The sequence below is a fragment of the Chrysemys picta genome, chromosome 15, assembly GCF_011386835.1.
Source record: "Chrysemys picta bellii isolate R12L10 chromosome 15, ASM1138683v2, whole genome shotgun sequence".
NCBI classification, from domain to species: Eukaryota; Metazoa; Chordata; order Testudines; family Emydidae; genus Chrysemys; species Chrysemys picta.
The window spans coordinates 12,636,473-12,653,123 of NC_088805.1; the positions used below are offsets into that span (position 1 = coordinate 12,636,473).

Here is a 16,651-nt window from a genome sequence, read left to right on the forward strand (position 1 = left end):
GATATACCACATGTACTGCTTCCCCCCCAGCCACAAGGCTTGTTACCCTGTCAAAGAAAGCTATCAGGTTGGTTGTCTAAGTGACTTAGTTAAACCAGTGCAAACCCTTGTGTGGATGCTCATTAATTTAGACTTCGTGCATATTGGTTTAGTTTGTACCTGTAAATCTCAGGGCAAGCTACACTGCTCTAAATCAGGCTTTTCAAACTGATAAAAGTGTCCATATTCAAAACTGTACTAGATTAAATGGATTAACCTCACACCTCTAGTTAAACTGGTGCAACTTCTCTGTTTAGACAAACTGTGTGAAAGAAGAAGCAGCCAAGGAATCAGGGTCTGTGATCTGTTACTAGGAGAAGAGCAGCTCAGAGGAGGTTTCTTCCGCTGGCACACAGTCCTGGAACACTGGCCAAGATAGCAGTTTCCAGGGATGGGTTTTGAAAACCTGGGACTGTTTTTTAGACAGATCAGGGCTGTTGGCCACAATGGCTAATATTACTGTACAAATGTTGGTCCTTACACTAGTTTTTATGCTGGTGTAACTCCATTGACTTTGACGGTTCTACTGACAAATATTCAATGCATTGACTATGGCATACTTAATTCCTGGTCCTGTGGAGTACTGAACACCCTCAACTCCCACTGAAGTCAATGAAGTAACTTTGATTGTACCCTCCATTTGTTTAAGCTTAGTGCAACATTAATGTTAGACTTCACACTTATAAAAGAGACTATAACCCAGCGTACTGTTCTTGCTATACTGCCTGCTACTAGCGCCACACTGCATGTTCTCTAACTTGACTGTGAAAGCAGCTATCACTGGTAATATCGCTCCTGCTTTCTACATCCTTCACTTACTGCTTCTCTGGATAAGGTCTTTTGGACAGGTACTATTCTCAACTAGGGCATTAACACGGCAAAGTGATGGCACTTACTGCAACAAGAGACACTACTTGTTCAAGTCCTGTTGAAGAAATGGATTGTTTTTAAATAGCCAGTTCAGAGGAGGGTGCATGGAGTAGCCCTTCCTTGCTAGGAAGCCTCAGAGAAGTCTGGGGATGGAACGGTTTTCTGCTCCCACAGACAAGGGGAGGAGGGAGGCCATAGCTGCAGACCTTTACAGTAGACAAGCAGAGACAGGAGGCCAGTGCTAGACAAGATAGCAGTAGTAATGACTGCTCTGATAACTGGCTCAAGAAGCACGAATAGCGTACCATGCTAGCATTAGATATTTCCACTCTCTTCAATGGGGTTTGGTAGATTATAACATGAAAGTCAGTGCAAAATGTGGCCGAACATCTGTATAATAAAATAATATTTACTTATAATGTGCACTCCCCACCCCAACTAATGAACTTTTATGGTGTTAATTTTATTAAGTGGATCCTTGTCTCAGAACCCAGGGACATGGTAATCTTATTTTGTGATAGAAGAGCTAGTTCTTTTAATCATGCTAAAATGACTAATGTAACATCAGATTTCTGTACAGTCTGAATAGGCTCAACTGTCAGTGGAAGGCAGAGACATGAGTTTAGACATCAGTTAGCATAATATTCTTTTGGCCAACATATATAAAGAATCCTGGCATGGTGTAGGGAGGTGACAGTCCTGTATATGGGGCCCTATCCAACTTCCATGAAAGTAAATGAAAAGATAGCATTGGAAGTTGGATCAAGCCCTTAATGAGTATAAAAAAATCCAAATCTGGTTTAAAAACCCAAGGTTTATTAATTTTGTATTAAAGGTCAGATTAAGTTTATTCCAAGAGAAAAGTAAAACCGGTGAAAGAGGGTTCACCTCTGCCCTGGGAGGATGGTAGAGTGAGCTTGGTCAACAGATGCACTTCTCAGCCCAGCTAGTTCAGTGCCATTGAACTTAAATGCATGAATCTCACTGGGCAACAGCTGTTGGATTCTTAATAAAATGAGAATGCAGAACAGACAAATGAAGGATCAGATCCAGAATTTGCAAGGCTCCCAAGTAAATCCTCACATATATGCAAATATCACAAGAAATGCAGGCATCAGCATTATTCATGTAAACAACCATGATGGAGAGATTGAGCCCATGTGCAGGTTTATTTAGCAGTCAAGTTATTTTCACTACAGTAACTGGATATGCACACTATTGTTAAGGTTGCAGTATGTTTGATATGCTACTGGGTGAGGGTGGTATGTACTAGTGTATTTATTTGGCCAGACATCCATTTTTGCCCTAAACAAGTTCAACTTTGTGCTTACATCGGTAACTCTACAGGGGAGGCATCTTTTACAATATGGAAAATTTTCAGTTATCAATTGTTTATTATTGGAGAAATGCACATATGTAAACTTGGTTCACTTTAGTTGATTTACAGGTTGCGCATCTGTGGGTGCTGAACTGTACTATTTACAACCTAAATAGTATTGTTGTCTTTGTTTTCTTTGGCCATGATTGGATTTCTTTACTGTAATAAACTATCTACTCAGCATTTATATTAGTGCCTTGTAAAACAGGAAAGCAGTGATATCACTTCATTTTATTTCTATTATTTAATACACAGGAGGTTAGCCACTATGGTAATGGCCTAATTAAATATTAATTAGGTACAAATAAAATTTAAAAACTAACAATTTACATAAAAATCCATCACTGTCAAGTTTGTTTTCATAAACACAAGGTGTTGTATGTATTGAAGATCTTTTCTGCAGTTATGAGGAAGTACCTCCTCTTCTGTGCTAAACATCCTAATAGATGAGCATGTACTGCATTTGCTTGCAGCGTATGCAAGCTCATGGTATGAATGAATAATTGATGGTTATATGGTGAAAGAGTGCAAGAAGAAATGCTCTACAGAATCTATAAACTGTTGTAAAACAATTATTTTCCTGCATGTGACTCTTTTTCATGCCTCTGTGCACCAAGCAGAGAGTTACTGAAAAAATTCCCAGACATTGTCATCTGCCTATTGCCAGCAGCACTGTCACTAGTGCGCATTGATTGACTGAGGACTACTAGTGGCACAGTGTTACTGAACAATGTTGTCCATTCTTGTTTAGGTTTCTCTTACCATACATTCACTACTCCTGGGCTAATTTGAAAGGAAACTACTATTTCAAAATAAAGAATAGATTTACCCCAACCATGGGACTTTATATATCATTTGGTATTTTATAGAACCATCCTTCTTGCATTTAAATTTATTATTGGGAAAGTTACGTACTTACACATTTTTACAATATTTTTAATAAGCTTGAAATACATTTTTGCCCTAAGATGTAGATACTTGTATTTAAAATGGGAGACCTACATCATTGCAAAGGCATGGCTGGTAATCTTTGCAGTACTTGTACAGTATGAGCATTAAACTGTGTTTCAAAGAAATGAGCTGGAGTACAGAAGCCTCCTATAGAAAGTGCTCTTTGTCCTCTGACTCAGGTGATCCTGCCACACCTAGAGCAGTAAATTGTTACTGGTGTTAGTTTTGCAGACAGTGGCACAAGTGCACTATCCAGGGAGTTCCCCTAAACCAGGAGAATTCTCTGCTAGTGATTTACATGCAGATTACAGCCTCTTTACATCACCTGAATGTTGCAAAGGGGCCATAAATGTCTGAGAATCTGGCTCTGCAAGCAGTTGTGAAGTAGAATGGGATGGCACATGCTATTTAGTATATACCTAAAATATTTCCCAGACAGGTTTACAATACACATTTCCACTTAAATGAATATTTGAGTTCCAAATTAAAATTCCAAATACTATCTCATTTTTAATTTAGACTGAACATCCCTATCACAATTGCTGTATCATGCAGTCTAATGAAAAAAGCTATTAGTGGGATGATGTAAAACCCACAAGTTGAATAGTTCCCATTTTTATGAACACAAATTGGTAGATTCAGTCCATGGGGATTGACAGCCCTTTTAGATTCACCTGGAGTTTCAGATTTGCATGTGAACTTCAGAGACCCTGGCTTTTGTAACACAACAGTTTAACACAGCTTTAGTTACCGTGCTAGATGACGACAATCTGAATTAGAAGTAGAACTTGAATGAATAATTCACAATAAATTTTTCCAATGGCTTTACCCTCTTCTTTTCTGCTTAATCATCAGTGGTCAGAAAATTCACATGATTCTGTTCCCTGGTTGGATGGGTACACAAGTACTTCTGGTACAAACACTAGCTTGTAGGAAGTTGATTCATTTCTGCAACAATCAGGCCAGACACATGACTTTGAAATTTACTGTCCCTGAACATTCATGCCAGCAAAACTTGACCTCTCAAATGCTGACAGAAAGCAAACAAAGAGGACGTGAACGGGGTTAAAGGAAATTCATAGCAAACATTCACAGAAAAGTATTTGTACAGCTTGAATTACTAGGTTGGTTGGGAATGTTATAGATATATCAGACTCCCTCTAAATCTTGTAGAACATAAAAAAATTACTCAAATAAGAGTGTTAGGGCAGAGGAGGAGGACTTTAACTGTGGTTTGCTATAAGGAGGAAAATAAATGTAAATGAAGCAGCTCCTAATATACTGCTCATCTTGGCTACACAGAGAATAGATGTGAATATCTAAGACAGAACAAGGAAACAGTCAATGAAGTTAAAAGGTGGGAAATTCAAAACTGATAAAATCAACTATTTTTTACACAACATATAAACAACCTGTGGAACTCTCTGCCACAGGAAGTTGACGCCAATAACTTAAGGTTCCAAAAGGTATTGTATATTTATATATATCTATTCTATTCAGATTTCATAACTACTGGTAACAAATTTTGGAAAGGATATTAAGCCTTCTGGGCTTAATCCAGTCTCTAAGTATTAGAGATCAGAATGAGAGACCTAATGTGTGCAGCCGATTATTTTACATCTGTCTACTGCAGGATTGTTCACCTTCCTCTGAAAACATCTGGTACTGGCCACTGCCAGAGACAGGATGCTGGATGACAGCAGCCCACTGGTCTGCTCCAGTATGGCAAGTTATATGTTGCTACAACAGGCATAGATTGAGGGGGAGGGGAGAGTCTGTGCAAACAGTATCTGAAATGGCAACACCATTAGCAGGGAGCATAGAAAGAAAAAAACCCTTTAAGTTAAGGCAATATGGTTAATAAATAATGGAAACCTCCAGTAATGGGACTCTACAGAAAAAGTGGAACAAATCCTGCCTCCAGGTATGCCAGAGTATTTATGCTCGGAGTCAGGTTACTGGAGCGAACTCCAGATTTAACCCAATATAAAAGAGCAGAATTTGGCCATATTTTTAATTATGTCACGTCACTCTTCCACTCTGGCCAGAAGGTCACTGATTCACGTGGCCAAACAGAAATTTAGATTTCATACCTCAATCTTGTCTTAAATGCAGCACTGGGACAAAGCGATTTCTGTGAAGAAAGTACAGCTCCACATTTTAGTGGAGGGTTTTCTTACAGTAGTGTGTTTGGCTATGCCACGGTGAGCAAGGTTATGGTAATTACCACTCTATCATATACTGTGTCATTTTTTCATTTTATGCTGATACATTACTTGTACTTCATGACTTCATTACGTGCCAAGTGAATACCCAAGAGACAAGGGAAGTAGTAAAGAAAAACAAGGTAAATACCAACAACTGATATTGGCACTCTTTTTCAGGCTTGATAGAGTGCAGTTAGTGATGCAGAGTGCAATTTGGTCTTCTGCTAGTGTCTCTGTGTACAGTATGTATTTTAATTTCTACACACACAACTAACGGGCCCTGAAATGAATTCTCTGGGATTATTTTACCTTCGTTAGATTCAGCCCAAAAGCCTTTATTATTTTAAAATGTGTGGTATACATGTGAAATATTTCAACTAGTGAAGCCTGTATAATATACAGATTTTAAGTCCTGAATGCATTTGAGGCTTACATGATGTGCCTATATGTTCTGTTCATGCGCCCATTTTTTATTTATTTATTTTTTTAATATAAAAACCATGGAGAAGTGCCACCTGGGGGAAAAGGAAAGGGTGTATGACAAGAAGGGCAGCTTCATTCCGAAACTGGTTAATGAAGAGACCGGCAATAGTAAAATTATCTAGCACATCTAAAGGTGGGAATTGGCATGTATGGGTGGGTGCTAGCGCACGTAAATTAAATGAAAGGAGGAGAGCGGTCAGATTTAAATAGCAACAAGGAAGAAAAGGTGAGGTGGTGATATGAAAAGGTGTAGCCAATGTTATGAAAACCCTCAGAACAGGTATACAAGCAGCTGTTTCAAAAATGTACATGTTAACAACAGAGGTAGGGAATCTGAAACAGCGACAGTCAGGAATGAATGGGACTTTGAAGCACAGTCTGTTCGGCCCAGTTCTATAACTTTTTCTGTAGTGAGAATGCCAACTTTGGCTACAGAAGTGTAGATTGTTTTTACTTACAGAGCAAATTGTTGTAGGTAATAGTCTGAAACTCGCCTCAATACAGCTCTGCTGTTAATGCCAACTCTGATCCATAGGGACGCCTCTGACACTTTCAGGGGGCCATGCTTTTTTCAATATCTACAGTGGTTCGGTCTCAAGTCTTCCTTAAATCAGGAGCTGTGAAGTACCATTTAAAGTGGGGGAGATTAGATTTGCTTTCCCCCACTCCTGCCTGGCCCTTGTCTTTCTTTCTCTGGCACCCTCATCAGAAACCTGACCCACCTGGTCCATGAGCACCCACCCCGACTCCTCCCAAGAGCCTCAGCCTTTGAGGGAGTTCCCTGTCCCATCCACTCCCAGGATCCCTTCCTCCCCCATCCTGCTCCTTACCCCTCCCTACTGGCAAACCTTGCCCTCAGGTGACAGGTCTGTCCTGCTTCCCACCTGCTCCTTGGTGCTGAGGGAAGCTGCTGTAGTTTTGGCAGCTGGCAAGTGAGGGCCTGGCGTGTGGCACACTGTGCACACAGAATGGGACCCAGATGCCAGGTGCGGTGCATCCCCCAGCCATAATATGTGTGGCCACAGGTTACAAATTGCTGCATGCGTGGTCACACATGCAGCAAAAAAAAAAAAAAAGTAAATTACATCTCTCAACTGGCAACTGTCAAGAAAGTAGAAAAAACAGCAAGTAAGTAAAAAACCAGCCAAGAGGCAACCCTAACTTCCATGTACTTGTTTAAGTGATTGGGCCATACCCTAGGGGAGGCCCCCCACAGCTCTGCAGTCTATGCTTTAAATCCATAACTGACTCAGACTCTGCTTAAGGAGAAAGACACAATCCGCAAATAATAAACTTGGGAAATTAGTAGAGGCCTCAACTGTCCCTCAAAGCCTACACACCAAGTTAAGAGCATGGAAAGGCTCAAAGAGAGGGCACAGTTGCTGTTTGTGGACTTTGGCCACCCTTAAATAAACCCTTTAACTGCATGTTGGAGGAGTTAATGATTTTTGCTGCTACTGGGTTTGCATTTCTGTATGCATACACTTCGGCCCTTTTGGTATGATTTCATATAGATGTTATAGAACCTGTGCTGTGAATCAAGATTTTGCAGTACATGAACCTGCATAACGTCAAGGCACTGCTGCATAATTGCAGGCCCCAGTGATTCAGAATAATGGAGGCTAAGGCCCCCAATGCAGACACAATCTATACCTATGTACCTAAGGGCTCAGCACAGAGCAAGAGATATCTGCAACATGCTTCAAGTTTGTCAAGTGATGACAAGCGCATGACAGAAACTAAAATTAAGATGCACATGTTGCTCAGAGTCCATTGTTATAAAGGTTTAAAGTAAATATAACACTAGAATAGCAGTGTGTGCTGCTAAGCAGAGGAGGTGAGATCACCAAACTTGTTTCATCACCTCACTGAAGGATGAAATCCTAGAAATAGCAGTTCATCCTCCCACCACTTAGGGATGAGTGTTCCAAGGAAAGGAAGAGGGTTGTTTCCCATTTACACATGAAGTACTATGAAATAAAATCTGGTCTCAATTGCCTCCATTTAATACCGATGCAACCTCTGTCAACTGGAAGTTGACTTCATTGGCAGGTTGCATGGGTATAAATGAGGGCAGTTTGCTCCTTGATACTGTATCTCAATTTAGATTGTTTTGGTACTAGCTAAAATTATCCTCTGCTATACTTACCCTCTGCTGCAATGACACCTGTTTGGGGAGGATAGATCTCATTAAGTCCCTTGCTGATGAATTCCGGCAACAAAACTAAACTGTGCAAATAGCAAACTTCACAGGGCCATTCAAAGAAATACTGTAGCACCTTATAAAAGAACTGCTGCACTGATCAAAAGTTTTTTTTAAAAAGATGAAAGATTGGCTTTAGAAAGTCCTAAAAAGACCAGATTGAGCTCTGACTAAAGTAGTCATATGGCAGTGAGACATCACTCTACTGCACGGCTGTGCAGTTGATCCGCACATCATGGCTCCAGTGTAGCAGAGGGAGAATAGGACCTGTGAACCTGGCACTTCCCTCCCAAGCCAGTGGATGAAGAGTAGGCAGAGCCTTGGCTCCACCCTCACCATCCAAAGTGCTAGCCAGCTGAACTGACAAGAGTAGAGAGAAGGTAAGCTTCATGCTATAAAGGGCTGTACTAAATTACTTCCCTCCAGGATCATGGGGGCACAGGGAAGGAACAGTGACTAAGTCACAGTCTGTTTTCAGGACTCACTAAAAGTTGAATCTAGCTCATAGGAACTAGAAATGGACGAGCTCCATTAGACCAAGTTCACCCCCCTAGTAGGCTGAATTGTTCCTTTTAATGCATTTTCTAGTGCCTTGTCCTGTCTAGATTGAAAGGCCAGGAGATTGATTCAGGATAATATTTTAAAAAACACCTCAGTTCCATTTTCAAGAGCGCGTCAGGCTCTTAGGCAGGGCAGTCGCCTAGGGTGCTACAATTTGGGGGGTGGTGACCGTGGTGGTATTTCGGCGGCAGGACCTTCCGCTGCCTCCGTGGGGGGCGGCATTTCGGGGCGGGACCTTCCGCCGCCTAGGGCAGCAGAAAAGCTGGCGGTGCTCCTGCTCTTAGGAGTCTGTCTCATTGAAAAGCAATGACACTTGTTCTCCTAAATCACTTTTGAAAATGGGACTTAGGCGTTATTTTAAAATTTTACCCTCAGTCTACTTTCCAGAGTATCACAACTACCAGTATATGAAGGTCAGTCAGAACTCCATGAACTGTCATACTTTTCTCTTCCTCATACAAAACATCCACTTTGTATATCAATGGCACCCTAGTTTTACTGTGATAAAACTGGAAGCAGGGGAGTTAAAATAGAATGATCTGTTTGACTAGTATAGCGCTGTATCAGTTAAGCTGTGCACAGGCATCATACCCTACATAATATTGTTTTCTAAGGGGAAGAAAGAATTTGTTAATGTTTCTGTACCAGGGGACCCATCTCTTGAGTCCCTCCCACTGCTGCATATCATACTGCAGACCTTTTCCTGCTGCTGGCACCCTGTAGGTCATCAGCCTCACTTGGAGGGTCTTCAGTGGCTCACCCATTAGACTGGGTGTCACAGTAAAAAATGAACCCCTTCCAGGGTAGCAAAGTGTTCAATAAACTGTCTGTCTTCACCATGGTCATTAGCCCTGGTTCTCACCCTGCACTCAGGCTTCTAAACAAGCCTTTTCCCAAGCTTAGGCTACTTCACAGTGGAAACCCAGGCCTGCCCACTACTCCAGTTTCCAACCCAGGGACCCTATAAAGAACAGCCACATACTGTTCCTTTCATTTAGTTACAGCTATTTCCCTGGGCCTTTTCCCACCTGGCCCTTTATCTTCACCCCTTACCTTAAGGTTAAAGTTCTCATGTCCTCTCTCTCCCAGTTTGAGCAAATGCAATCAGTCAAGCTCCTGTGGCCAAAGAGAAGCACCTTCCCTTGCCCTTCTAATCCTAGCCAGGAACTGACCTGCTAAGTCCCTTTAGCTCTTTTTATCTGCATCTGCTGGGCTCTGATTGGCTGCTTCTGTTCTGCCTCTCTAGACAGACCTGGAGGGCCCACCTTCACAGCTCTTTCCCCGAGGCTGGGTGTAGTAGGACTGCGAGGCTGGTACACCTTGTCACAAGTTTCCTGCAAAGATCAATAATTGTGCCTCTTCAGATAAACCCTTTCATAAAACCCTCATGCAAACCTAATCCCCACCTTTCATTTAATCATTTATTTACAAAAATGTTCAATGCAAACAAAATGGATAGAAATGATGAAAGAAGAATCAGGAGGACATGTGTACACACATTTGAGTGACAGACAACAATATAAATATAAATGAGGGAGGGGGAAAGTAGTTGTGAATCTCTTTCATGTACTCTACTTTGGGAAACCGGTCAGAACAGGGCTGTGCCGGAAAAGGGCTGCCATCAGCTCTTGCTGAGAGAGAATTGGGACAGAGCTCAGCACTGTTTGTTTTCACGTGGATTTGGGTAATAAAAACACAGAAGGCTGGAGAGAAAAGGGGATTTGATTTACTATTGCTCTGGGTACACATTTTCTAAGGTTTGCAGACTCAAGCTGTCCCTAAATTTCTGCAGTATTTAGAAGATTTTTATTGCTTTTCTTTACACATTTTCCATCGGGATTGTATTTGGGGTAATACAATGTTCAGAAGTGTCAGAAACAGAGAAAAAGTGAATGTTCTGCAGAAGAGAAACAAAGTCCCCCAATTGTATTAATTTCTTTTCTCTCACTGTTTGACAGGTGGAGAGCCCAGATTCACAGATCTGAACTGGATCAGCCTAAAGAAGTGGGGGGAGAAACAAAACAAACACAACAAAACCGTACCAGACCTTCAGCTGTAACTAGCAGCATCACCACAGCAACCAGAAAAGACAATTAAAAGACAACTGGGGCTAAAGCGGAGCATATGAAGGTGCAGCTCCTTACCTTTGGATAGAAGAGAGCAAAATAATTATGCAGAAGAGAAAAGAATATTTGACTGATCCAGCCACACTATGGAATAGGGAAGTGTCCTTTCATTAACAGGAATGTGCTACTGTTTATTCACAGGAAAGGGGAGTGCCATGAGATCTACTGAGGAGACTGTCTGTCTGTGGTTGCATTTCTACATTTGTTTGCACCCCTGCTGGGACTGAACTAGTTGGTACAGGCCTATTGGCCCATCAGGTATTGGATAGTGATTTTTTTCCCACAGGGTGCACCTGGCACGAGAATTGAAAGATATTGCAGCTCTTGCTCAGAGACGGAGAGAGAGAGTAAATCTCCAGTTCTCCTCTTCTGTTACTGTCTGCTATACCATGGGATGTAGGCAAAGCTCTGAGGAGAAAGAGGCAGCGCGGCGGTCCCGGAGGATTGACCGCCACCTGCGCTCTGAGAGTCAGCGACAACGACGTGAGATCAAGCTCCTACTCCTAGGTACAAGCAACTCTGGCAAGAGTACTATTGTCAAGCAAATGAAAATCATTCACAGTGGTGGCTTTAACTTGGAGGCTTGCAAGGAATACAAACCTCTGATTATCTATAATGCCATTGACTCCCTCACACGCATCATTCGTGCTCTAGCCACCCTTAAGATAGAGTTCCACAATCCTGACAGGGCCTATGATGCTGTGCAGCTTTTTGCCCTGACTGGCCCAGCTGAAAGCAAAGGTGAGATTACTCCTGAGCTTCTGGGAGTCATGAAGCGGCTCTGGGCAGACCCCGGTGTGCAGGAGTGCTTCTGCCGATCCAATGAATACCACCTAGAGGATAATGCTGCATACTATTTGAATGACCTAGAAAGGATTGCGGCACTGGACTACATCCCTACAGTGGAAGATATTCTGCGTTCTCGGGACATGACCACAGGGATTGTGGAAAATAAATTTACCTTCAAAGAGCTAACTTTCAAAATGGTGGATGTGGGTGGACAGAGGTCTGAGCGCAAAAAATGGATCCACTGCTTTGAAGGGGTTACAGCAATAATTTTTTGCGTGGAGCTGAGTGGATATGACTTGAAACTGTATGAGGATAACCAGACGGTGAGTACTTCTGGGTTTCTTCTATGTTTTGGCTTAATATTATTTGCAGTTCAGTAGTGTCTAGAGGCCCAAGCCCCATTTGTCCTCCACAGGTAACAAAAAGACCTGCCCAAAAGAGCATCCATGGAATCTAGTAGTATTTTTTCTGCACTCACAAGGTGGCAACTATGTTTCCTAGCAGCATGTAGCCTTTCTCCATTGTCTTTGTTTCTTCAGTGCTATCAATAGAAGACAATAGGACTTCCTTATGTGGCACAATAGTGCAAAATGAGTTTGTGTCTGAGGCAGAAGCTTCGGACCCATTGGGCTAAGCATTACTCCAAAAGTCAGTAAAAATCTGGGAGAGGTCTTTGGGCAGTTATGGCTTCCTTTTATAAAGGGGGACAGTCAACTAGAAAATCACATTTGAGTTGGGAAATACTGTACCTACTACAGTGACAAATAACACTTAAAATTACTATAATTGAAAGGTTAGCAAAAGAAATTTCTCCATTTCAGTTTATTTTATGCATTTGACAGCATTTTGTGTATAGTCAGTTTTGATTTCCCCTGTAGCCTCAGTTTTATCCTTGCTTATAAAGATCAGTGTGAGCAGAAAAAGCCTTTAAAACATTTAAAAGAAATGTTTTATAAAAAGATATAATTTTAAGGTGTGCTATCAGAAACTGGAATATTTTAAAATTAGTCAGTTTCCAAACAATCAAGTTGACAGTGAGTGTCCCTTTAAGTCGCATGGAAATTGTCATTAGAAGTCTGCTTTATGGCTACTTTTGTTATGCACCCAGTCTACTTATTGTCCAATAAATAACTATTCGTCCTGAATTCTCCTTGTATTACTAATACTAATCTTCGGTTTGCTTAGCACACAGATACTGTAACTATGGAAATAGTTGTATATGTATGTGTGTGTGTGTATGTATGTGTTTGCTATTGTTTTCAGACTGCTTAACTTGACCTTTTTAGGTACTATTTGGATTTTTTACATATTTTTTTCTATTGTAACCCCATAAATGGACATGATGCTTAAGAAACAATCAGATGTGTTAGTAGAAATATGTTACAATTCCTACAGCTCCCTACTTGCCCATATTCCAGTTTAAAAACAACTGACCATCAGGAGGAACTAAAATCAACCCCAGAAAATCAGTGTCTGGAGACAACTAATTTACTATCAGAGGGGTAGCCGTGTTAGTCTGGATCTGTAAAAAGCAACAGAGAGTCCTGTGCCACCTTATAGACTAACAGATGTATTGGAGCATAAGCTTTCGTGGGTGAATACCCACTTCATTGGACTAATTTACTGTTTACCCAAAGGTGCACCCACTTCCTATCATCTCCCTCAGACATCTTCAGTTGTTTCACCTTGGTGGAAATTTCCTGTGGCAAGGCAGCCTCTGGAGCACTGCAGAATGCTGCCTGCATTGTTCTTTCACAATAGAAACAGTACTTCAGTGAAAGAGGATCCCAAGAATGTGTTTTGTATACAATATTTAGAATCTAATTGCGATGGTTATGTACATTCTCAGTGCTTGTATTACAGTAAGTCACTTAAGAAATCCTTTCTACCACGCTAATGGTTTGGGCAGACTGTTACGGAATCTGCTCCTTATGGAAATACTCCACTAACTGCATTAATTGTCATAGCTAGTTCAGTCATTTTATTTTTTTCTTCTGTATGTAGTATGCTTGTTATATCTGGCTTTGCTAGAGAATATCCTGGTTAGAATTCATGATAATGTGCATTCTATGTATCTACTCATACATACATAAATGGGATCAAATCCAGGCCCTACGTGAATTCATGATGTGAAGCTACTAACAGCTGTGTGATGTTGCTGGGCTTTCCGGATGGCTATATGAACTCTGGGTGCCTGGGACACCACAATGAAGTGGCAAGTAGCACCTACTAAACCCATCCCCTTCCCATGGCTGGAGTCTAGGATTCCGTCCCATGGCTGTGATATATATCAGCCAGGTGCTGGGAAATAAAACTGAAAGAGGAAGTGTCTCCTTAACATCCCAGAAAGGTCAGAGAGCTAAATTTCTCCTTAAATACATAACATCCTCAGTGAATGAATGAATCCTGTGGTCTACTCTGACTACTAACTCAGAAATAGATCTTTAAGCCTGGGGAGACAATGTATTCTTCTGGTGGAAGATGCCTTTCCTTCTAAATTTATGGGGGGAAGAGGATAGCTTTCATGGGCTCTGTGAGGTGAAGTGGAAGTGTTAGGCGCCAGATAGGATTTCTTGCAGGGTGTGGAACTACTTTTCATGTGCTTCCCACTTCCCTAAAGAGCTCCACACCACTTGCCTGTAGAGTGGAACCCCTCAGACCTTCCCTACCTCACCGCTTTGCACTGGGCCCAATTGTTCTCAGCATTGATCAGTCAGGTATTGTGCTAAGATTTGTGGCAGTCAAGGGCTATCATGCTTAATGATGCATGACACATAGTCAAGACCTCTATGGTTGGGAATTCCTGGAATAACTGCAGCAAGGTTTTTAAAAATCTGTAACAGCTTCTTGAAAAGTGTGTATGCTGCATGTAGCACAGCATATTCATTAGGTCACTGAATGAAGGCAAGTTGATGACAGTACTTCAAACTGTTTAAGACTTGTCTCTCTAATCTATTTCAGTTATTTATCTGGTGCCACTCCAGCCAGCCATTTTATTTAAACAAAAAACAAACAAGACTTGTGCAGCAGCACTTTTCAAGAACCTTATTTTAATTTTTTGGTGGAAAGCCACTCTACTAAGCAGACAAGATTCTAATGGAAGGTCTGGCAGTAGGATAACATTGCTTTCCTTCTGGGTGTGGTCTAAGTGTTAGATTATAGGGCTGTAAATCCACTCCCTCTATTCCTCATGTAACAGGTAAGGAGGTGGGTTAAATATGATGTGAAACCTATTATAATTATTGGTACATTAAAGAAAGTGCTAAAATCTCTTCTTGGTGTTAATACTTTAACACTTTTCTCTGAGGTATGTGGTTTTGGTTTGTTTGTTTTGCTTAATCCATCTTCTTGAAGATGTTCCTCCCATTAAATGTAGTTAAAGCAAAAGTTGCAGAAGTACAGCAAAGTTGCCTAGGTGCCGTGACACTTAGGTCTGAGTACAGACTGCAAAATATTTCCTACAAACTTTCATTTACTGTTTTAAAAAGATTGCTTTGACTATTTAAACCTCTTTTGTGCTCACTTTTCATGATTCTCAAGAAAATAAATTTACTGGCAGGAATGTGCACTTAAACTGAAATTTGAACTAGGTGAAAAGCCTCCAGGTAATGTCCTCTCACTGAACACCCCAAATTATGCTATTAGAAATGCAGTCATAATCCAAAGTGGCTCACCAGTAGATGATATCTTCCTATGACTCCATCTCAAATAAGACCAACAAAAACTCTTGTGAAAATGGAACCAGCTGATCTCAGTTCCTTTCACCCCAAGATGTCTACATTGCCACAGTTCCAAATGATTTGCCAGGTTTATTCATGCTATTAAAAATCAGGAGGGATCTTGTGATAATTTTTGCTGTAATGTGAAATTCCCATATTTACATTTAAGTTTGTATTGCAGATTTTCTCCAGATTGCCATGGCACTTCTGGTGTGTGGAAAAACTCAAATGTAGGCAGCTATTGAATGTACAGTAATCCCAGTGATAAGTGGTAGCAACTGTGGACCCAAATCCTTTTACACCATGTCTCTTTAGTAGCAGAATGGCAAGTCATCTTTCTCTGTTCACTATCATTCTATTTTGCTACTGTCATGTGGTTTCTGGGCTAGTAATACTTCCCAAGTATTTTTGTGGCTGTCCACCTTCCCGACCTTCATTATGTGATTCCCATTGGGAAGTGTTAGAGGAATTTGGTTTTCTTGGCAACAAGTAAGTGTAGTAGGAAGTAGAGCCCACACTGGTGTCCATAGAAACAGCCTGACTGGAGAGATGCTGTTGGCCTATAGAGGCAGTTGAATTTATAAAATAACGCACTTGATATGTAAAGATGGAGAAAATACACAATACCTTTTAGATCACAATTAAACAATATTTTGTTATAAGTTGTATACCAGCATATTTATACATTGATGTTTAATTTTAATGACAACTCAAACAGCTAGGCAGATAGATTTAGGTATATCATAGTTGATCCATCATTTAGACACTGGCCGGAACAATCATGTCTGTGTGTGGTGCTATACGAGCACGGAGAAACAGTAATTCTAAGGGGGGAAACGAGTTGATATCAGCATCAGTTCTGACAACTGTTTGCAAGGAGGCAAAACCTTCATTGGATAGCATGTCCAAATTGATTCAGGATGGTTCACAGGCAGTGAAAGCTGGACATCTGTTTTTAGAGTTAGCTTCCATTCTTTTTTTCCATGAACATTGTTGGTTTATTCCTGTCTGTGGACAGGTTTTTCTTTTTCATTCACTTATTAAATATTTAAGATTCAATGTTCAAACTAAGGAACCTTAAAAAAATCACATTAAATATTTGGATACCCAGGTTAGGTGCCCAAAATATAAAATAGGTTCCCTATCTCCAGTCAGGGCTGGCTCCAGGGTTTTGGCCGCCCCAAGCAGCCATAAAAAAAAAAAAAAAAAAAGAAAAAAAAAGCCGCGATCGCTATCTGCGGCGGCAATTCGGCGGAAGGTCCTTCGCTCCTAGCGGGAGTGAGGGACCATCCGCCGAATAGCTGGACCTGCCGCCCCTGTCCAGA

General features: G+C 41.1%; 2 protein-coding genes and 1 long non-coding RNA gene across 3 annotated transcripts in view; 1 reads left to right on the forward strand and 2 right to left on the reverse strand.

Annotated features, from left to right (window-relative positions):
- Window positions 1-10,948, reverse strand: part of LOC122172301 (uncharacterized) — a 48,764-nt gene extending 37,816 nt beyond the window's left edge. Inside the window, exons 1-3 of the long non-coding RNA XR_010592763.1 lie at window positions 10,837-10,948; window positions 9,746-10,026; window positions 6,387-6,545 (exon numbers count right to left, since the gene is read on the reverse strand). This is a non-coding gene — a long non-coding RNA (uncharacterized LOC122172301). The remainder of the gene's footprint in view (window positions 1-6,386; window positions 6,546-9,745; window positions 10,027-10,836) is intronic.
- RSPH14 (radial spoke head 14 homolog) overlaps window positions 1-16,651 on the reverse strand; it is a 197,402-nt gene that overhangs the window by 58,408 nt on the left and 122,343 nt on the right. The gene's annotated exons all lie outside the window — the stretch shown is intronic.
- Window positions 1-16,651, forward strand: part of GNAZ (G protein subunit alpha z) — a 144,544-nt gene that overhangs the window by 31,287 nt on the left and 96,606 nt on the right. Inside the window, exon 2 of the mRNA XM_005288615.4 lies at window positions 10,651-11,930. Coding sequence (XP_005288672.1) covers window positions 11,208-11,930 — 723 coding nt within the window. The 5' untranslated portion in view covers window positions 10,651-11,207. The remainder of the gene's footprint in view (window positions 1-10,650; window positions 11,931-16,651) is intronic.